The sequence below is a fragment of the Macrosteles quadrilineatus genome, unplaced genomic scaffold, assembly GCF_028750875.1.
Source record: "Macrosteles quadrilineatus isolate MER2022 unplaced genomic scaffold, UCM_ALF_1.0 Scaffold_6__1_contigs__length_79288215, whole genome shotgun sequence".
NCBI lineage: Eukaryota > Metazoa > Arthropoda > Insecta > Hemiptera > Cicadellidae > Macrosteles > Macrosteles quadrilineatus.
Genome location: NW_026542599.1, coordinates 36,022,814 through 36,046,073, shown reverse-complemented (window position 1 = coordinate 36,046,073; position 23,260 = coordinate 36,022,814). Strand labels below are relative to the sequence as shown.

Here is a 23,260-nt window from a genome sequence, read left to right as displayed (position 1 = left end):
ACGAGTTTACGATGAGCTGCCAACTCCGCTTCTGAGCTAAAGTCACTTCTTTCACAGATCTCACAGCTGCTCACGACAATGTTGTTATTCACCGAGTCCTGCTTCTTGTTATCGGAAATGTTACCATTCGACGAGGGATGGCTGGATGGAGAAGTCTTCACTCCCTTGCTAGGCTTGTGATCAACCTCTTCTGCTCCATTCAGAACCTAAACAAATTATAAGTTAAAATTATGTATTCAAACAAATACAAATATATTACTTAGCTACTTAGCTTTTGTCAACAAGTTCAAGCTTGTTACTAATCCTTGTAATTCGAAACTGCGACTATTGTGTACCTATGTTCTCATTGAAGATTTCCTTGTGGCTCCTTGTGAACCTAAGTTGATTGAAAAAGTCATATTTCTAATAGTAGAATTTAGGTGAAGTGAAGCACTTATTTACAAAGCTTTGTTGCATTATCTGCAGTGATTAAAAAAATTTTGTACCCAGAGTTTTTGAGGACCTTGCATATAAATACAATTTGCTAACCTGTGCTGAATGATGAGTCTGAAGATGTTTGTCCAGAAGGAACTCGACTGGGAAAGATTCTTGACAGAGGTGACAATGGAATTGCTTGGTGTGTACAGGCAGATGGAGCTGCATCTCTAGTTCAGAGGGGAAACTGAGATGACAGAACAGACAACGGAACATACCAGCCTGTCAACAAACACAAAACATTTTGTTAATGCTGAGTCGTTATACTGCCGGACTAATAATCAGAATGTCACTGGTTTCATCCTGAGAAAAGTCAGAAGCTTTTTGATGGTTCAAAACTAAACCGCTGTCCTTGATCAATGGGCCTTGAATGATCCTAGCTTATATAACTGCTGCTTGTAATCAGTAATAAAGCCACACAGATCATCTCACTCCACTCTACACTAGTAATTCTTTAGAACTTCACACTTTGAGATGTATCTATTAATTTTTTTTCTTCTGATGGTCTAGACAAGTGTATGTTCCCAAAGTGTGCGAAAGAGTGGAAATCTACTGCACTCATTTCCTATGCTTAATAATGCAAAATTGTTGCAGATATGCTACACACCTGCACTATTGGAGGTTTTGGAGATGCAAGATGTTGTGGCGTGTGCATCGTCCTGACGTGAAGTGTAAAGTCCATCTCCGAGCGGTAAACAGCAACTGAAGGACAAGCTGTACATCGAAATAGCTTGGACTCGTTACTGTGCTTCACGGCAAAGTGGACCTGTTAAATGAAAGTCGTGAACTATATAATAGTTTATAATAAACAGTATTAGCAGTTTATGAATACGTGTTTTAAACATCTCATTTAAAGTTACATTTTAAAATACAAATAAATATTGATTGAGCCTTGAATAGTTTATGCTGCTTTCAAATGCCATTTCTCATCAAACTAGATGGCAGGCTTCTACAGAAAAGTAAACTGACAAATTTTGGTCTTTGATAGAACTATCTCGTATAACTGATGAGTTTAATTGAAACTGTCTGTAGCTTTTCCCCCTTTCTGGAAAACATCCAAAATAACAGCGGGTATTTTCACAAGTTTAAAGAACACCATATCCAAGATTAAACTTAACTTTTCTACTTCCAAAATTTTGGTCAAACTGAGAAAATAGAGCCTTGATAGTAGCACAATCTGAGAGCGACTCGTGTACTTTTGATTTCTTAAACGTTTCTGTTTATTTATCAAAGTTGGATGACAAATACACAAGTATCCAGTTAAGAGTCAAAGCTCTGGCTCATACCACCCAGAGAAGAGGGATTTATAAAAAATGTACATATAGTAAGTAGCCTACTCAGTTTTTCAGCAATCAGTCCACAAGGGTATTCAACCTGTGCTTGGAAAGAATGAAGCTGACCTATGAGTAAGACATAAGACAAAAGACATAAGATATTTATTGCCGTTGATCATTTTTACATGAGATGGGCATGATCAGGTCTAAAGACCTGGGGGGAATGGGATCTAATAAAGTCAAAGAATGAACTGTAATGATTAAAATAAAGTATAAGATAAATTGGCGGCAACCACAACATTGCTTCCTTATCCAAAACACAAAGGTCCTTATTTTGTAATCAAAGGTTAGTACAAAATATGTTACCTGTATTGCCACTTTAGAGTCAAACATCTCTTTGCAGAGGGCACATCTGTATAGATGGTGAGCATGAATGTCCATCAGATGTTTCTGTAGTTCGTCTGGCTTAGTGAAAAGTTTCATGCAGCTCTGGCATCCGTACTCAGTTGCCGTCGCGAGAAAGTGACTGGTCAAATGTTGAGGGAGTTCCTCCTGTGAGAAAAAAAAGGTTTACAGATGGAGGTTTTTTAGAATTGACGATAGTTTAAGGGATTAAGGCATATTGATATTTGATCCTATTACAGGGTGCCTCAAGAAATAGATTGAAGAAAAAGTGCTTTTGCTGTGTAAGGACTATTGGATTAACTTATGAACTTAAATTTGCTAAGCTTTTTTCTAAGACTTTTTCAGGTAAGCTGGTTGAACTCTATCCTTTTGTACATGTGCTGTAATGCTTATGTCGTGTCTTAAAACTTCTTGTTGAAATAATATAGGAAACTATTTTTATAAATGTGTTCTTAGTAAACAGATAACAATACCTGAGAGGCTAGCTGGGCCCCGCAGTGGGGACAGACTACAGGTGGGGCTTTACGGGGCTCCCCACCACCTAGCAGACCCCCTGCCTCGTCTATATGTGACTTGATATGACTGCGGAATGCCTCAAAGTCTGGCAAGGCTGCATTGCATTGATTACACAACAGGCTGCCTGGATGGTCGTACTGGTTATGGATCTGGAAGCAAATTAAATAATATTAAGAGTTGAAGGTGTACCTCATGTCTTTATAAGTTATGAGTAGTGACAAATTAATAAATTTGTCAAAGGAGTTTAAAAGATAGGTTTGTATTAATGTCAACGGTCGATTTTGTGATGCTTACAGGTATCATTATCAAAGATATCCCTTTATAAGTGAAGAGGAAAAAAAGTTAAGAAAAATAATATATAATTGTAAAATAAATTTAGGGGCAGCTAAAATGTTTGATAAAGGAAAGACCGCAACTTAAAATGAAAAATAAATTAAATGAAAATGTTTTTACCCAGGCAGGTAAAGTTAGGACTTCACCTGTATATACAAAAATCAACAATATATTCAAAATTTCGTCACTGATATTTAATTTATTTCACATCTCAACTTACCCCACTGGGTGTTCTTCTGGCATCTATCCCATTGGAAATCCCATTTTCGGATCTCAGTCTTTTGCTTGGCCTCTCTTCTGAGTGTCTAGAAGTCTTCTTTGTCAAAGACAGGTCCGTTGGTTTCATCTGTTCCACTGATTGAGCAAACAGCCCCATGGCTGTCCCGTGGAACAGAACGTAATGTTCGGCAAACAACGCTGGTGTCGGAAACTGGAGGTTGCACTGGACGCAGAACAATGAACTCTCTTTGGCGCGGAACCCGTGGACGGTGAGAGCGTGCTTCTGTAGCGAGGGGATGGAGTGGAACCTCATGGTGCATAGTTGACAAGAGTATGGTAAAGTGGGGGAGGGAGGGGTAGAAAGTAGCGGATGCGAAAGAAGACTAGGCGAGGGTGAAGTTTGGGGAGAGAAGAGGGACAACTCTCGGTGCATCTCTCCGTTGAGAATGGAACCTGAAGGACAGAGATTGTTTGGTTCATTGAACAAGAGAGATAACTAAATATTAATAAATAGTTTAACAAAAAAGAGAGGAAAAGAGATTACATTTTACATTGATGGAAGAAAATATGAAGGTAACTCCATATTTTCAAATCAATATAAGATTTGAGTCAAACTAAAAAGACCGTTACTCAAACGTAAAATATCTAGAATTTCCTGCAGCATTTCACTTAAATTGTCAAATATGCTAATGCTATTTAGATTGTAGACTACAAGGTCATTTCTCGTGGTAATCTCACCAACTGCTTCAAACTAAACAATTCATAAATTATTACTCAGGCCCACAGTTTGCAAGTAATGTGCTTAAGTCCCAAGAGATAATATGCACCCCTATCCACCTACCTTGTGGGGTGAATGATTTTTTTCTTCCTTGCAAAACCAAACAAACCCAAAACCTCTTGCTCCCCTAGGCCCGAGCCCAAAAATAACCCTGTTATACCTAAAAACTTTGACTGTGTCAAATAAGTTTCGTCCTGTGACGTGGTCAGACCCTGAAGAAAAATGTGTAGGTCTAGTGATATATTAGTGGCCGTAGAAGCTTAACTTATTTGAATAATAAATTATTTTTAGTAATTCTGGTTGTAAATTGTGTGTATCTACCATACCTAGAGGCGGTTATTCGAGCCCCAGCCCATCTAAATTTAGGAAAAATGTTTCATTTTATTTACTGACAATATTAGCAAAAGCCATTTGTAACACAATAATTGTGTAATGCACAATAATGGACTCAAGATTAATAATTATTTAGCTTGAGTTTCACAAAAGCACGACCGCTCAAACGAAAATTGATTACAATGTCAGTAAATTACAAGAAGGTTGGCTCTACTGTGGGTTTGACTATTCTTTGAGGTTTGTGGTGTGTTCGGTATACAATTAACAAATTTAATTTGGGGAGTTTAGAAAATTTACATTTATTTACTGACTTACTTCTCGGGATAACATGAAACACATTTGGTTTTATTCAATGAAACTATCCAAATTCCAAACTTAAAAAATATACAAGTTAAATAATTCCTCTTACGAAGATGTTAAGACAAAAGCAAAGCGAACACTCACCATGCATAGCTTGAACATGCAGTTGTAGCGACTCCATGGTGTTGAAGTTGTCCTTGGTACAGTACATGCAGGCTAAGCGAGGACTGTGGGGGTAGTGTGGTGTACGGCGGGGGGACGGGGGTACAGGTGGGGTACCTCCACCACCCTCTACGTTGTGATGGGTCACCATGTGGTTCTGTGAACACATTATAGGTTACGTAAAGAAATTGTTATGGTAGTGTATCTTACTTAAATCTGTGACTGTTGATTTCTTACTGTGACATGTCATTAACTTCCTTGTAAAATTTGTAGCCAGTTTTAGATTAAAAAATAATGGGGTAAACGTCCGGCAAACCTGACTGGCTTATGCACTATTCTACACCATTTTATAATAAAAAATCGAAAATTTTCAGCTATTACTTATTAGATTATTTTGAACTTAAATTTGCTAATTAAATTTAAGGAATTAAAAATGCTAAATTAAAGTGTTCTTGAAATTTTTTCATAAAATCTGCCATTTTTTAGTACCTAATTTAAGTTTAGAAAATTAAAATGGCCGCCATTTTGAAATTTTAATTTTAAGAATCAAGATGATTTTTTTTTCTAAAATGAGTCTCTTCTACCTAACATACATACCAAGTTTCGTAAAGATCGGTTGAAAAAGTTCAAAGATAACATGATAAGGTTAAGAAAGTGAGTTTGGAAAAAATTGATTCTTGATTTTCTCCTTATTTTGACCCAAGGAATCACTAGTAAATTATGTCCCCACCTTTTTTGAACACCCAGTGTAAAAACTAAATCTGAACCTTTGACCGGCTGGTTTATGCAATTTCCAAAGGCATCATTATGGTACATGGACAAGCCAGGGTTAAAACTGACTGCTATACTAGCTTAGTGCATGTAGCCAATCCTGAACTAGAAATACCTGGAGTATCAGCCAAAAACGCTATCACTAGCGTCTATGTTCAAAAACGAATCTGTGTTACTAGGAGTAGTTTTATGACTGAAACTCCACAATTACCTGGAGTTCCTCTGGCTTGCGGAAGACTTCTCCGCACTGAAGACACTTGAACGTAGAGCCTGGTGTAGAGGAGGGAGACGGAGAAGATCCGTCACATGACTTCTTGTGATTCTACACAGAACCAAAGAATTGTCACTGTTATGAAAAGTCATGAGACTTGATACATACTCATAGATTAAACATACTCTCATATTTTTGTCATCCTTATGAATCAGCTGAAGACAAGTTTCGGTTAGGTTCCATCCTGTTTGTGCAGAAGGCCTTTTTTGTTCACTATTTGTAACTCGATATTTTATCACTAAAGAAAGGAATAAATGTATCTAAATAATCTGGAATTATAGTATGTAAGGTACAAATAGTAAGCAAATTCTCCAGATAAACTAGAAACGCCTAGGCATAATCTAAATGTTACCAACACGAAATACACATAAAACAAACTTAAGTAAGAGTTAACATAATGATGAGAAGTATTTGCTCTATTCTAAGTCAAAGATAGAATTTATGCCTGGGCTGAAACTAGTAACTTAAAAAAAATAATGTCTATTCTAATACATTTGGCATTTTAGAGGAAACTTTGGCTAAGTGTTTCATAGTATTGACCTATTTTCTATGATTTGTGATATTTAGCATTAAATTTAGGTACAAAATGAATATACATTTTTAAAACATCCATGTATGTTCATTACTCGCAAAAAAACACTGTTTTTGCCACTACCGTACATCTTCTTTCTCAATTTATTTTATACTAGAAGTCAAATAATAGTTATAAAAAGCAAACAAATGATTGGAGCTAAGTTGGCTCTTTCTTAATTCTGTGGCACCAATTACTAGAATCTGTACATGAAATGTTTGATCAATTGTCAAATAGATTTTTCCTACAGTCACCCGACAAAGTTGGCTTCCTTGTACTGTTTATAGTACAGAAAGCTGCTAATTGCTGCATATTTATACTTTGCCGTACGGTTTATACTTTGCCATACGGTTTTTACTTTGCCGCACATCAGGATTCCAACGAAACAACACAAAACAGCGTGGTTCCATTATGCACGTAATCCGTGTACGCTTGGAAATAGGTTGGCAACACTTAAAGATAATTATACTATGAGCAGCTGATTGACTATTATAACTACGATTTAACCTGTCATTTCGTGTTTATAGTTTCGGTATTTCTGAACTTTCTGTACTTTTCTTTTAAACGTTTTTAAAACCTTCCTACGATCTTAATAAACAAGAAAATACCTTTAAAGCATTTTTTTTAGGCGCGGAAACCACTTCAAATTACAAAAACATACGGAACTATATTCTCAAAACGCGGAGCACATTTCTTGCCGAGGAAAAATAGCGAAGTGATATGGACCGCGGGTACTACTTTCTCTAGGGCACCATTTGTGTTGCCAGCTGAACCTAAAAACGTGTTGCATAGTGTTTGAAAGACTAATTATTTATATGCTTTATAGTGACTGTAGGAAAAATATAATGTGTAACACGAGTTAAAAAGGCCTTTGCTGCACTCGAGATCATTCCACACTCGCCTGCGGCTCGTGCGTAAACATTGCTCTCGTGTGCAGCAAAGTGCCACTTTCACCACTAGTTACACAAATAACTATTTTATAAAGGCATAATGTTTAATCTAATATAGTTTAGTTTTTACCAATAGGTAGTGTTTTATTACCTGCATATGACTGGTAAGGGCGGCTGCAGTATTGTAGCCTCTGTTACAGATTGTACACTGGAATGGCTTTTGATTGTCATGAGTCTTCATATGGATCTTGAGATGATCACTGAAAAAAAAACATTAACAAGGATATAGAGTACAATTCGACTTTGATATAATTACATCGGAAATCAGAATACATTTGATACTGACACTCAGTGCATATATTAAGGTAACGATTAGTGAATGAAATTATAACGTTGTTATTGACTAAGATCAGCTGTTTCTGTAGCTAGAACCATTGAATGATCAAGGAAAGCTGGGCCCAGTTGTGAACCATCAAAACGCTACTGACTTCATAGGATTGAACTGGCAAACTTCTGAATAGTAGGCGAGCAATATCGTTTCTCATCTAGCCAGACATTCGTTGACAAGGAAATGTAAGATTTGGATAGTTGAAATTGAATCAAAATCGTTTAAGAAGGAAAAGAAGGTTGTGTTTATGATAATGTTCCTATTGGAATAGAATCATTTTGATAAATTTTAGTTTAGTTTTTTTCATACTTAGGCCTACAGTACATACTGAGATAGAAGTGAGAATAATGGATGTCTTTATAAATTAAACATTAGTTAAGTTACACCCACACCTCTCTTTATTTGTTCATGCAGGCCTTGTACTTTGTTAACTATAAAATTTCAAGAAAGATCACAATAAAATAGTTTCTCAGATAAGTCACACCTTGTACAACGACGTCTCTAAGAAATAATTAATTCCCTTGTTGACACATGTTTTCAGTCTCTTCACGGTAATTTTAGCAACTAAGTTCAAACAACTTATTAGTTCGTAAAGATACCGTTGTTACATTGTATGTAGATGTTAGTGCGGTAAGAACCCTTGCATAATCAATGGAAGATTCTAAGGAAACCCGTAAAAGAGTCGTGTTTTGAATAACACCTCCTAGAGAAGTAAGTAATTTGTTGCACAGATAAGATGAGGGAAATTAAAATTTAAGAAGTAAAATAGAAGTTTTACTACTTCGATTAGAATGAAATTATTGCTTTAGGAAAAACGTAATACAGTAACACTGTAACTAGGTAGAATTTTAGATATAATTCTTATGTTTAAATAATCAGTGGTAGAAAATTAAATATTAAAATGGCGTAGATAGACACAGAAAAAATCGGCATAATCCTATAAGTAGAGAAGATTATTTTGCATGAGTCCGTATTTTGTGAAATTTCCCCAAAAAATATTTATAAAACTTGATTTTACACCAATCAATCAAAATCAATTAAGCCAAATAAAATTGCTATGCAATGGCCTTATAACAAAGTTTGTTCAATTCAATAATCCTTAGACATTAGTTCCCGTTTAAACAGTAAATGTGTTAGAAAGTAAACGTAATGTTATAGCAATTTCATAATTTGTAAAATATTAATGCTAATTACTGATAAAAATAAAACCTCACTTTGTGAACGTTTTATATTCGTTTAATTTGTTGGACTAATCTCTCAAACTAAACCAATGATCAAAATTTTAACGAGGTGATCATAAGCAAACCAGCGAAAAATAGCAACATAACACCCATAATGTCCGATACTCAATCCCAGTAAGTAATGAAATGATTATTTAATTCCTTCACAGTAAATAATTACGACAATAGCAATCTATTTAATGCATGTTGATCATACTGGTCAGCTTATAATTATAACTGGCCCGGCCCGGGGCTTCGATCATAATTACATTTCGACATAAAAGTCCCAGTTTAATATCACATGGACAGATCCAGTTGAATAATCAACGACTGATTATCTCTGCAGATTATTGTTTGAATATTAATCCGCTAACCTCGAGTTTCTAGGATTATTTAAAACATTTGCCTGTAAATAATATTGTTGAATTAATCGGGAATTTAGTGAAATAATCATTGCAAGATTGTGGTTTGGATATTTTGTTTATTTAGATTTTTAGAAGACTTTTAGATATTGTTACGCGATGGTGATTGCATCGTTAGGACTATTAACGATGCAAACAGAAATATTATTGTTTTCTTTTCATTCCTAGATATGTAATTAAGGAATTTAATATTCTTAGATTAAATAGTTTTACTAATTATTAGCAACCTATTTTGTTAAGAATAATTTCATTGCTAGCGTATCCTGTTAGTGGCTCATTCTACTATGGAGAGTAAGAGAGAGAGAGAGTAGATGGAGAGTAAAAGTGAGGTTAACATGATACAGCACTGACTGTTTGTGATCCTAAAAATTGTTATTTTTCTAAGTTTTAAAGAGGTTTTATTTTAAAATTTGTGTTGTATAATCAAGTCTTACCAATTTATTGCAAATTGAATGGATAGACTGCATTTTTTAGTGAAAAGTTTTCTTTAGAAGCAGGCAAATAACACCACATAACCTACAATGAAATTTAGGTAAATAATCTACATGTATGATATAACATCTGTAAACAAAAAGTGCACTTAACTGTCTCCAGTGAATATTAAGTGAACCACTGTAACTGAGATTATCAACTTACTAAAAGATAGACAGAGAAATCAACATAAACTGCAAGGTCATTGTGCCTAGGCCAACAGTGAAACAGAACTAAAAGGTCTTATCTCTTATCAGTGGGCATATTTTGTCAATTAGCAGGCAATATTCCTGAGTCTGTGTAAACCTATTGACCTCTATTTTTTATTTAACAGAATTTTAAGGAAAGGAACAATTTACAATAATTTACTTTGGTAAAATAAAAATATAACCCTATCACCCTACAACTATTTTAAGTGCGCTTCGTTTCTGTAAATTGATTATGTCTCTTTTATGTTATAATATTTGATTTTCTAGAGAACTAAATATATGGTTAAAATATATGGATATTTGGTTTGCTTATTGTAAAACTGAATTGAACCATATAACTTATAATATTTTGGGGTACTGGTATATTTAACAATGCACGGACAATAGTTATTATAATGGAGCACAAATTCCATAAAGGTGATAAAGTATTTGCTAAGGTCAGAGGACATTCACCCTGGCCTGCTCTGATAAAAAACATAGATACCAGCAATAAGTTACCTAAATATGAGGTGTACTTTTATGGAACCAAAGAAACAGCTACAGTCAAAGAAATTGACATTTGTTTATTTATAGAAAATAAATCACGCTTTGGTAAGAGAAAAAATAAAGATTACATACAAGCTCTAAAAGAAATTGAAACTAGTTTCAATAAATCACAAAATCAAAATAATTCTTACACCACTCTAGAAAGAAGCAATATTGAATTTGACACCACAGCACTTTCACTCTCAACAATGCCAGCAACGAGCAGTCCGATAATTTGCTCAAATCTACAGTCCCCAATAATCGTGGCTGATATGACCACAGATAAACACAAAATTGACATCAATGAGACTCAAGAAAAAATAGGCACTGGAAATGTTGTGAGCTTATTGGGACCTAACTGGATAGTTGACGATGTAATTAGACAGTATTATGAACTGTTAAGTAACCGTATAATAAAAAGCAATGAAATAATGTGCTTAAACCCTGTTATCTGCCAGGCCGTAAAAATGTTGGAAGATTATCAATTTGTTTTGGAACCACTGAATATCAAGCAAGCCAAATATATTTTTATTCCTGTTAATGATAGTACAGATGTAATGGACATAACAAACAATGAAACAACAGAACCATTGAAATGTGGATCACATTGGAGCCTCTTAGTTTTTGATAAAAATAATGCCAAGTTTTTTCACTATGACTCTATGAAGAATTATAATCTGAAATCTGCACAGACTCTTGCAAATAAGTTCTACAATTTTTTGTATCACACTCCAGGAGAGAAAGCTGATCTATTAGTAGTAAAGCAGTCACCCCAACAACAAAATAGCTACGACTGCGGTGTTTTCATTCTTGCGATTACTGACCTTGTCATTGGTCATCTACTTTATGGTGGCAATACAACAGTCAATCTAACCAACCTCAAATTTCCTACACATTTTACTGCAGTGGAACTAGTTACAAAAAGATCTCAAATTGCTTATCTTTTGGCAAACAGAAATAGTGTTTCTGAACAGCTGGTGAAATCTTTATTGACACAACATAAGGTTTCACTGAGTACACAAGCAAGCAACTGCCAAATCCCGAAAAATAACTGGATATTAGTAGATAAAGGTCCTAAAGCCACTAAACTAAAGCAAAATGAAACCGTTAAGTGTTCCAACAGGTTTAGCGTTCTGAAAACTGTGGGTGAGGATAAATCGGAACTACCATTTAGATCAGAAGCACTGCCCACGTCTCTCTCAAAAAAATCATTTGTTCCTCATAAGAAAAAGCATAGAGTACTGCTGTTGACTGATAGTCATGGACGCAAGTGCGGAGAGTTACTTCAAGACCAGCTGGGTAGTGCTTATGGTGTTACATCTATAGTAAAGCCTAGCGCACCACTGAGAGAAATCACCTCAGATGCTGAGAAACTGTCAAAAGACTTCAGTACCAAAGATTATGTGGTGGTTGTCGGTGGTACAAATGACATTACAGATAAGAACAACCAATCTGTGAATTTGGACTTAACTTTTATCAATGAGGTCTCTAAGAAAACAAATATCTTAGTTCCAGGCATACCGAAAAGATTTGACAGGCCAGCACTGAACGGGACCATAATTGGAATCAATAAAAGTGTTAATAAACACATCCAACAGCTCACAACAACTAATGACAACATAATACCTGTTAACAATTTTAAATTGAATATTAAGGATCACACTAGGCATGGATTGCACTTTAATAGATCTGGGAAAGTCAAACTCTGCAAGGCAATCTCAGCAGCAATTTTAAATAATTCCAATCAGAGGCGAAGAAGAGCAAAGATGGACGAAAACAAAGAAGAGAAAATTATAAATAAGGTGGAAAATTTGCTCTCTGATCATATCCAGAACTCTAGTGAACAAAATAGTACCATTTTGCACCCTACACATTTCTCTACACAGGCACCAACACAACAGCAAGATGAATATGCAAAAGAAAAAAAGAATTGTTTTGAAAGAGACCACCTGACTGCCAACCTACCACTTGAAGGCATTCATGTTATTGAAGCTGACATGAGGGATTTTTTCTCTAAATTTAAAGACAATTCTCTCGTGGCATTTAGTCATTGCATTTCAGCAGATCTAAATTGCAACAAACAAATGAGTGCAGGTGTAGCGCAAGCCTTTAAAGAACAATTTGGGAAACCTTTAGCTTCCGACCGCCTGAGTAACCATTTGACATGCCAGAAAATCAGTGGAGGTACTACAGTATATGGGTTGGTAACCAAGTCTGTTTACAACGGCAAACCAAACTTAAAAGACTATGATTTAGCATTCAATGACTTATGTGAAGATTTCAAGACAAAAGGACTAAAATACCTATTTTGCTCCCCAATGGGATGTGTACGTGATGAGGTACCAGTACAACACTTCGCAGCTAAGCTGGAAGAATTTCAGCAGATCACAGGAGCAGTCATTCAAATAGTCACATGCGATGAACGTTCCAGCAGAAAACTGCGAGGAGGCCTGTCCCACCCAGACTTCATACATCACCTGCGAGACATCTTCTCAAACATTGCCAAGAGTAACCTGCCGTGTAATAATGTGTGTGGTGATAAAATCATGGTCAGTCCAGTGTCATGTGCGCAGGAGGGGGAAGCTTTGAAAGAAATGTCTGTAAATAGCTCTAACTTAGAAAAAAACCATAATAATAGTTTGAATAAGGGTATTTTTGATAACAACAGCAATAGTAATAGTCAGTCGGAAAAACCTCACCAGACCCAATCATGTAATTTAAACTCACAACTGACCAATGTCATCAATCTGACCTGAGCTCAACAATTCATAAAAGGTCTAAAAATTTAAATTCATCTGAAAAAAATTCTAAATTCTCAAATCTTTTACAAATCTTTCACCAAAATATTCAACATTTGGATTCCCGAAAGGAGTCTTTAGAGATCGTTCTAGAAGAAATTAAACCTAATATAATAGTATTAACTGAACATAATATGACAAAATGTGAAATGGAGAGATTTAATTTAAACAAATTTTCAGTAACTTCAGAATATGGTCGAACAACCACATCTGGGGGAGGAGTGGTGATATTGTCAGAGGTGGGTTTGAAAGCTAAATCATTGAACTTACAAAAAATAGATGATTTGACAGAGGATAAACTTTTTGAATGTTGTATAGCAAAATATAAGGTGAACAATTTTAAATTTGTACTTGTAGGAATTTATAGAAAACCTCAAATGCAAAATGTTGAATTTCTATCTAGATTAGATAGGCTATTAGAAATTTTACTTGATTTGAAGGATGAAACCAACTTTATAGTAGCTGGAGATTTTAATTTTGATGTTTTGAGTTCAAAAGCAGAGGTTAAAGATTTTAAAAATATTCTTTATGCGAATGGCTTTCATTATTTGGTTGATTTTCCTACTAGAATAACTCCCAATTCAGCAACTGCAATAGATAATTTTATTACTAACTTAGATAAATCTCAAACAAATGTAACAGGAATAATAACTGCTCTTTCCGATCATGATGGCCAGGTTTTAGAAGTAAATGTGCCCGTAGACCATAAGTTAAAAATTAATTTTAAGTATATTGAGAGGAGAGATTTCTCAGAAAGGAATATGAATGTTTTTAACACGTTGTTGCATAATGAAAACTGGTTACCTTTGTATATCGCTAATGTAGAAGATAAGTTTACAGTGTTTGACAACATATTTCAATATAATTTTAATTTAGTTTTCCCTAAAAAGCGTGTAAAAAGGTTTTCAAACAACAAAAATGACTGGATGGATTCAAATCTGATACATGAAAAAAATGAAATAGCGGAATTAAAAAATCAAGCCAGATGTACAGGTGATAATGAGCTTCTACATATTTGTAAGCAGAGAAGCAAAGATTATAAAAATAAGTTAATAAGACAGAAGAAAAGCTTTTATGATGGAAAAATTAAAAACTCTGACAATATTTCTAAGAAAACTTGGGAAATAATAAATAAGGAAACAGGAATAAATGCAAATAAGTCTAATAGTTCAATCACTGTTTTGAAAAAGGAGAATAATATTATAAATGATCCCTTAACCATCTCAAACACTTTTAATAATCATTTTATTGGAGCCATTGAAACATTGATACAAAAAACAGCATTAAATTCACACTCAGCTACAGGAACTAACCTACCCAAAAATGCAATAACAAAGCCATTTCATTGTAGCCCAGTAAATGAAAATGAAATAAGTAAAATAATTTTATCTTTTAAAAATAAACTATCTTGTGGTCATGACGAGGTTCCACTAAAATTAATTAAATATGTCAGAAAATCTATTTTAAAACCTATTGTACACATAATTAACTGCTCTTTAATAACTGGAGTTTTTCCTGACAGTTTAAAAATTGCTAAAGTTATTCCAATTTTCAAGACAGGGGAAAAAACTGAGGTAAAAAATTATCGACCTGTGTCCTTGTTGACTTCCATATCTAAAATATATGAAAGAGTAATGTACAACCGTGTTGTGGATCATTTAGTAAATAACGATTTCTTTGATGATGAGCAACATGGTTTTCGAAAAGGCAAGTCCATAACTACTGCTTTAATGGATTTTACAGACACTATAATTGACGCAGTTGATAAAGGAAACAAAGTAGTTGGTATTTTTATGGACCTTACAAAAGCTTTCGACAGTATATCACACAAAATACTTTTAAATAAATTGCAAAATCTGGGTATAACAAATCGTTATATAGATTGGTTTGAATCATATCTCTCTAATAGAAGACAGTATGTTGAGATTGTGTCTGAAACAACTGGTAAAATCTTAAAACATAACTCAAAAATGATAAACATCAAACATGGAGTTCCACAAGGCTCTATTCTTGGGCCTTTGTTATTCTTGTGCTATGTGCAAGGAATGCCCTCTATATTAAAAAGCTTTAATGGTAGCAATAGCAAGTTAGTTCTGTATGCTGACGATTCAAATTTAATAACATCATCTAAATCTTATAATGATCTTGAAATTGTGTGTAATGAACAATTAAAATGTTTTCAATCCTATTTCTCAGAAAACAGTTTATTTTTAAATCATGGAAAAACAAATAAAATGTTCTTCTCAACAGTGCAAAATAAAGACAATCCGGAATTGTCCATATCAATAGAGCAAAGTCAAGTAGAGACAATAAAATTCACAAAATTCTTAGGTTTAATTGTGGATAACCATTTGAATTGGGATCTTCATGTTCTTCATTTAGTAAAAAAGATTTCTTCAGGATTATACGCCTTAAAAAGAATGTCATTTTTATGTAATCTAGAAACACTAAAATGTATTTATTTTGCTCATATACACTCACATCTGTCATATGGTCTAGCAATCTATGGGGGCACTAGTGCACAAAACCTAGATAAAATACTTAAACTTCAAAAAAAGGCTTTGCGAATAATGTTAAACCTGGAACCTAAAACATCTGTAAGAAACCACTTTTCACAATTAGATATACTAACTGTCTATGACCAGTATATTTTAGAATGCATTATCTCTGCCAAAAATAACATTCATAAGTATGTGTTTCGCAAAGATATACACGTATATAACACAAGAAACAGAGATCAAATAGATATACCCCGGCATAACCTCACTTTTTTCTCAAAGAAAGCAACACAAATCGGATGTAAATTTCTTAATAAATTACCATCAAATCTGAAAACTAATATACACACAAAGGGATTTAGGAAATTAGTAAGAAAATATCTCCAAGATAAAACTTGTTATTCTATAGAAGATTTCTTTTTATAGCTCTATTAATCCATCCTATAATCAAGCTTATTTGCTACCAGCAAACTAGAGCTGGTTGTAGGTATATATTTACAAAAACGATTTCAATGATAAAGAAGAAAAAAATACAAATTGCAAGATCTAGTGACTGGTGAGCGAATTTAATAAATTTGTCTTTAGCCTTTTGTTATGTAGGACTAACTAACCAAAAGAGTAAAAAATGTTTTAACTACATTCATAAATACACAGCATTAATAAAGGATTGTATTGCATAGATTTAGCAATGTATGTAAATAAAATAATGTTAAAATAAGAAACATAATGTACTTGTTAGTTCTTATTTCTGTGACTCTATTCATGTATGTATGTACAGTTTGAATAAAGATGATTTGATTTGATTTGATTTGATTTGATTTGATTTGATACTATGTTCTTTTTCAGTATCCAAGTAAGTAAATAATCATCCTTATCAAGGAAAGACACGTGTAGTGCCTCCGGCCCGCGCACGCTCGGGTTCATACGACCGACTGATAATGGAAATAAATGTAAATAATAAAATTGTGTTTTTCTGTGTTTTTAAGTGATGTGATAACAAACTCTTGAAGATGCCACACTTGTGGCGAAATGTACATCGAGCATAAAAATCTACAACTTTCAAAAACCTGGTAACCACAAGATAAGCCGATTTAATAAATCATTTGTTCTTGAAACTGGGAATACCACACACATTTTAAAAGATACAACATAATATCACTTTTTCGTGAACTGTTCTACCGAAGCATTAGTTATACACAACTTTAGGGAGGTTCAAATTGAGTATCTGGGGAAATTCACAGGCACAAACAATCCACCTTTCCTTCTGTCTAATGTTGCATGTTTCCCTTGTCTAATGTTCCAGCCCTACGTCTTGTTAGGGAAGTCACTGAATTATGCAGCTATTATTCCTTGTGCATCTTTTGACAGATTTCCCTTCCTAACAACAATTTTCTTTTGGAGGCGAGGAAACATCTTTAACCCAAGGTGAAAATGATTTGTGTGAAACCTTAGCAAATTCAGGTTTTAAATAATTGCGTTGTATGAGGTAACCTGCTAAGTTATAACTAATAGCCAATAGTAGGGTTTCTTATCAAAGCGGGGTTTAAATTTGACTCATAATATGGCATTATAAATTTAGAAAACATTGAATAACCGGACCATTATTTACACCTTGTGTATTTGTCTCCCAAAAATTATAATTTATTAACTTATTACACAATTTTGATCAAAACACAATCACAATATTTTTTATGTAAAAATTATGTTTATATACTAAGAGGGAATAAATATTACTATATCATGACTAGGATGGTAGGCTCCAAGACAATTCAGTGGTATGGAGTGGAAAAATTAAAAAAAAAATGTTAGGATATTATGTTAAATAAGGTTAGGTTATGTTGTTGAGAATTAGGCTAGGCTAGAAGGTTCGATTCTATTGTATTTAGAAGGTTGTAAAGATTAGAACGTTATATTAGTTTAAGAAGTTAGATTTGAAGATTATTCAGGCTGCAATGCTATGTTAGGTTAGACAATCTCGCAACCTGCTCACTACCACCTGAAAATCTAACTTACGACACCTTACAACAGATTTTGTTCCGAGCATATCGTCCTTGACTCGTGGATATTCTTCAACAGAACAAATAGTGTCTTATGTGTTCTGGGATTTACCACCCACAATCTCCGAGACTGATGTCCACACAACCTTGAGCCCAGAGACGTACTCACGTCTGCCACGCGCCCGTGCCACGCCACTTGTCACGTCGCTCATTTCCCCGTCACTCATGTCACAGTCACGCTAGTTAACTCTAACTCTTCCAATACAACTCATTCCACGTCATTATTGGAGCCGACCGCCGCGACCGTGGCCGCGTGTGTGTCGCGTGCGAGTCCTCAGCGTGGAGAATCCGACGATTTGTCCTTTGGTGCAACAATAGAAAGAAGGAAGAAATTCGAAAGGTCTCGTAGTGGAAGGATTAATTTACTATTAGTCAATTTGATGGTTTTGTACAAATCCGACATATCAGGGAACGTGTTTTGTCTTCAAAGCAAAGATGAACAGTTCTGTTCTCTGGGGCAAGCAAAGAGTAAAAGTAAACACTGAAATCAAAAACAAGTTTTATAAAGATGTTTACACTCTCTTTTAACCTTTATTGGGCCCAAATATTTGAGTTGAACGTATCCAAGAGGTTTCAGTAAGGGTTGAGTCTGTTAGTAGTACTGCACTGAACCGTACTGATGATACATTTTCAGTGAAGACACCCGGATACGAACCAAAGACATCACTGCATTGGTTTCACAGTCCATGAACCGCCAAACTCCAATATTATTCTATTATTTATTAAGTATTTTAAATCAAACCCAACCCACAACCGTACTGACATAATGATAAGTTAAAGCAAACCTGCACTCTCACCAACTAACACAGAACCGGACGAGAAACGTTTTTTAATATTCGCAATTGGACGAAAAATCCACTTGAAGTGTCCATAGTAAATGCTATCATTTGATATTTCTTTGCGAAGTGACAACACTTACCACATTACATCCACATGCATTAGTCTACCTATACGTTACCTCCTGGAGAAGGCGGCGTCGCACTGGTTGCAGCGGTATTTCTTGTCGCCCGTGTGCAGCTTGATATGACGATCTCTGCTGCGCTTGTGCTTGAACAGTCTGCTGCAGAACTCGCATCTGAACGGCATGTGCTCGCTGTGCGTCTGAAACACAAGTTGATCAAGTTGTCAAATCACCTAAATACTGAGCTAGTTTAAAGCTGCGTAAATACAATTTTAAGAAAGTATTCCTCTTTTAAGGTTTAGAGTGTGGACCAGTCTAGTTTTTAATTCGTTAAAATGTCCCTTAACCATTTTATTGAGACTTTGCTTAGTTTACCCTGAACAAAGAACGGGTGCAAAATGGGGTTGACTATATAGGAAATTATGTTACTGAATAATCAACTGTTCCCTTGACTAGTACCTGGCACCATTATGAGCCAAACATCAAACACATTTGAGTGGAGTTTTGAAAAACCCACTGACATTTGTCAGGATCGCCTCTTCGTCCTTGCAGATTATTGGGCGAGCACTCTGTTCAGTCGGGCAGGTATGTATACTTCAAGAAAGATGTTCTACCAAGATTTTTCTTTTCTTGTTTTGTTATCTTATTTTTTAACACTACTTAGTGTTGTTTTAATTTTGAGATTTCCAAGTTTTGGCTGGGTCTGTGTTAGGAAGCTTATGATGTTTTAGGTGCTCTACTTTTTCATATGATGACGGTGTCAGATTTTGGATCCCGGAAAAGTCCTGGAACTTCTTTTAATAAGCGTGATGGAAAATCCACATCCTTCAAACATCCTCATCTCCCTCTCTCTCCCTCTCTCTCCCACTCTATCTCCCTCTCTCTCCCACTCACAGTCCAGGTGCGTCCGTAACAACGCTCGTGTCTTCTCATTAGCAGCAGACCTGGGTCCAATTACATTAAATGATAGCATTAATCGATTCTCACACCTGTCTAGTGGACGGCATCACTCGCGCATAAATATTTAAATGGCCTGGTTACGGACTGCTGTGGTCTACTTTTGAGAGACATTTAACTAATGGTGGAGGGATTGTACCCTTTGTGGCATTCCTTGAGCAACCTAAAATCCTGGATGACACACGTAAAATAGCACTTCTTAATTGCAACAATGAACAGTGATTCTTAACAATTTATAATCGATAATAGTTTACCATTATAATGATTATATAATTGGCTGGTTGTAGAGAAGATGGAATGCTAACCAAAAAATCTGAAATTCTCTGAGAAAAGTCGGTAGGGTTTTGAAGTTTTTATTCTGGGGCTAAAGAAACTAACCTTAGTAACACATACAACTTATTCACTCAATTCTTAACTAATCCTTCATTAACCAATTGTTCACACACTCAATTATTGTTAATGTAGTGTCGTGTTTACGGTATGTTAACTTACCAGTAGCATTTTATTTTCTCAATAATTTATGAACTAGATTTCTTTGCAGTTCAACACTAACTTGTAGAAGGCGACATTAATTAAATAAAATTACCTTTACCCAAATACTGTAGTGAGAATGTCTGAATGCAAGAAAAATAATTATGCAAAGAATATAACGCATTGTAAAATATTAACAGCAGCCTTCCATATCAATTTCACAGTACTGTACTTCCATGCTTCCAAAGACCTACTTATATATCAAGCAATTCATTTGTACAGTTTAGGTGATTTTCAAAAGACATAACATGTTTGTTTTGCTTTATTTTTTCCGTGGAAAGGACATTAAAGAGATTTCTTTTTGTGATAGTCTTTGTTCTTGTAGAAATTATTATTTCCCTCTCAGATTCATATCTGTTATGCCATTAACACAGTGTTTGTAGTGTTCAAAGTACATAATGTAAACAGTGCATATAATGTAAATAGAACAACATCCCACACTCCCGAGGATGTTATAGAATATCTCGAAGATTAATGTTGTCTCATACTTAAACTAAATTTGTTTAATTATCCTACTTGGATTATTGTTGATTTGTTATAGATTGTTATTCTGTACCATCGATATCTGTACTTTGTTCCATCACAATTATCTTGTCTTTGACCAATAATATGTTACTTGTAAACCTATTTAACTTAAGCCCGAACATACTGTCATATCTAACTTCCTATTGTTCCTATTGTTGTTGGTTTTTGCTTCTATTAGGTACAGGATCTTTTTAGTTAGTTAACATTGTTTTCACTAATTCTTAGTTATAATTGTATTACCTTGGTATTAATTTAGTTAAGTTATGAATATTATTATGATATAGTAAAAAGGCGTTATCCGTTGGAATAAATAAATAGGATGAGTTCAAAATACATCAGGACGAAAAAAATGCGATAAATCGACTCTTTACACAGGTTTTTTTCAATATTTAACTTGTAGGGTCTGGCCCAATTCCTCCTTTGTGTCCTTGGGTCTGAGGCCCGAGGGACACTTACAACTCCTACAGGACAGACCCACGTGGTATTGTCTGTAATCACTCAACACTCTTGTCCCACACAGCCATGACGTCACGTCCGTCCAGTCCTTTGGTCAATATCGAACATCACAAAAAGTCAAAAAGCATCAGACTTCTCACAGGATCAAACCGGTCATCTTTTGATACTAGGCGAGCAATATCCATTTAGCTGCAGATGTTAAAAATAATTGCCAAAAAGGCAAATTTTCCCCTAAGTCATAAGGAGGACCTTTGACGCAAAAGATGGAACTTTCGCAACCAGTTTAATATCAGTTGTAAGCCATGAGATTTAGTATATCATGAGCCTAAGGTCGGTGCATGATGAGGCAGAGAAGATTTATTCAGTTATAGGCTTAAAACGTAATGTGTTTGCGATGTCCTTTCAACCACATAACCCGAATGATCATGAAATATCGTCACTAGTCATCCTCAAATATTGATGAAAGGGTGTAGAATGGAATTGTTGGTCTGAGCAGTTATGTTACTGACCAGCTGTTACTTTATCCAAAAACTGCTGGCTCCAATCACCCTAAAGTTCCAGAAAATTACAATTTACAACTGGTCACTCGACTGCACCTCTCGTTCCCGCCAAGCCGCCAATGAAGTCTTGACTTGGCGGGTGCGAGCCCGATAACACATCAGACCTCAGGCTACTTATCACCCGCATTGTTCTAACCGTCCATAAATAATGCGATAGTGTCCTTTTCGATGTATCGATGCCGCTCATTCGGCTTCCGATAGATTTGATCACAAGGTTGATTTATGGATCGTCACAACGACAAAAACACCTCGAGAGTGCAGGGTGTGCTCGCCGACATACTCGCCAAGATGGCAGCGCAGATTGCGGGAGTTTTCAAAATTATTTTTACAGCATTCTTGCTGTCGGAGATGGAAGCTGTGATGATAACTGGGGAATGGGCGCCGACAAAAAGTCCGATCCAGAACAAAAGGCATCGGGCATTTCGTTTTGTAATCGCTAATTTTATGTGGCTCGAATGTCCTTGGATTCCGTTGTTAACAAGCTGTCGCTGGGGTAAATCTGGCATGTAATTAATTTTGAGGTACTTTATATCGTGTAAATTATCAGTAATCGCTGTTCATTCTATTGCTAGGTAGCACTTATAAAAACTCTTTATTTTAAGGTTTCCCAACAAGTTTAGCTTTTGCGGGTCATGAAACGCCGTACCAAGACCTTTAACAAGGAGATTTGCGTGGAAACATATAAAATCAAGTTACTATTAGTTTAAAAATATATTATTTGCATAATTTTCAAAACAAACTGTTGCCTACTTTACTCTACAAACTATCCGTCACCTTACCCCTGCTTATCGTTGATCTTCTCCCACAATTCCCACCGTATCACACAGCATCAGAGACAGAGTGTGTGGACCTCGACAAAGTCTTCCACGTCTTTATTTCCCCTACTTATCTCTAGACAAATCTTAACGTTTTCAACACCTCTATCTGTATGTCGGCGGCTCTTCTAAACTTGGACTAAATAAAAGAGTTTCAGTATTTGTCTAACCTCACTCTAGGTTGAGTCATGTTTAACTATAATTTAGTCAATGATATAATCCTTATCGTACGAATCTTATCGGGGGGCGTGATCTAATACTGAGAAACTACAGCGTTTATCGGTAGATCATGAAGTAGGCCTACTTAAAAAAATATTACCTTCCATGGAAAGTAAGGGGTATATTTCAATTAGTCAGGAAAATATGTTTGCCATTTTTTTTATTTATTGTTTTGCTAACTTGAAAATTATGGGACTGACCGACAAACTCTTAATACAGTAGCAACTCAAAGTTGGTGCAAGCAGTCCCAACGTACTCAAACAATACATGTTTCCACCAAAATGAGTAGTTTATTGAGATTTTTTTTGCTAGACTGAACACTATAAACTCCCTTATACAAAGTAACGACTACTGAATCTCAATGCGAACTGAGCGAACCCTTCAAAAGGCAATACCGTAAACACCCCCACA

The 23,260-nt window shown here is 35.2% G+C and overlaps 1 protein-coding gene across 1 annotated transcript in view; it reads right to left on the bottom strand.

The window, feature by feature from the left end:
- LOC128997460 (zinc finger protein 423 homolog) overlaps positions 1–23,260 on the bottom strand; it is a 62,362-nt gene that overhangs the window by 24,948 nt on the left and 14,154 nt on the right. The window contains exons 6-15 of the mRNA XM_054423099.1: positions 18,844–18,986; positions 7,449–7,557; positions 5,777–5,887; positions 4,777–4,951; positions 3,223–3,674; positions 2,627–2,818; positions 2,115–2,300; positions 1,082–1,240; positions 529–696; positions 3–206 (exon numbers count right to left, since the gene is read on the bottom strand). Coding sequence (XP_054279074.1) covers positions 3–206; positions 529–696; positions 1,082–1,240; positions 2,115–2,300; positions 2,627–2,818; positions 3,223–3,674; positions 4,777–4,951; positions 5,777–5,887; positions 7,449–7,557; positions 18,844–18,986 — 1,899 coding nt within the window. The remainder of the gene's footprint in view (positions 1–2; positions 207–528; positions 697–1,081; positions 1,241–2,114; positions 2,301–2,626; positions 2,819–3,222; positions 3,675–4,776; positions 4,952–5,776; positions 5,888–7,448; positions 7,558–18,843; positions 18,987–23,260) is intronic.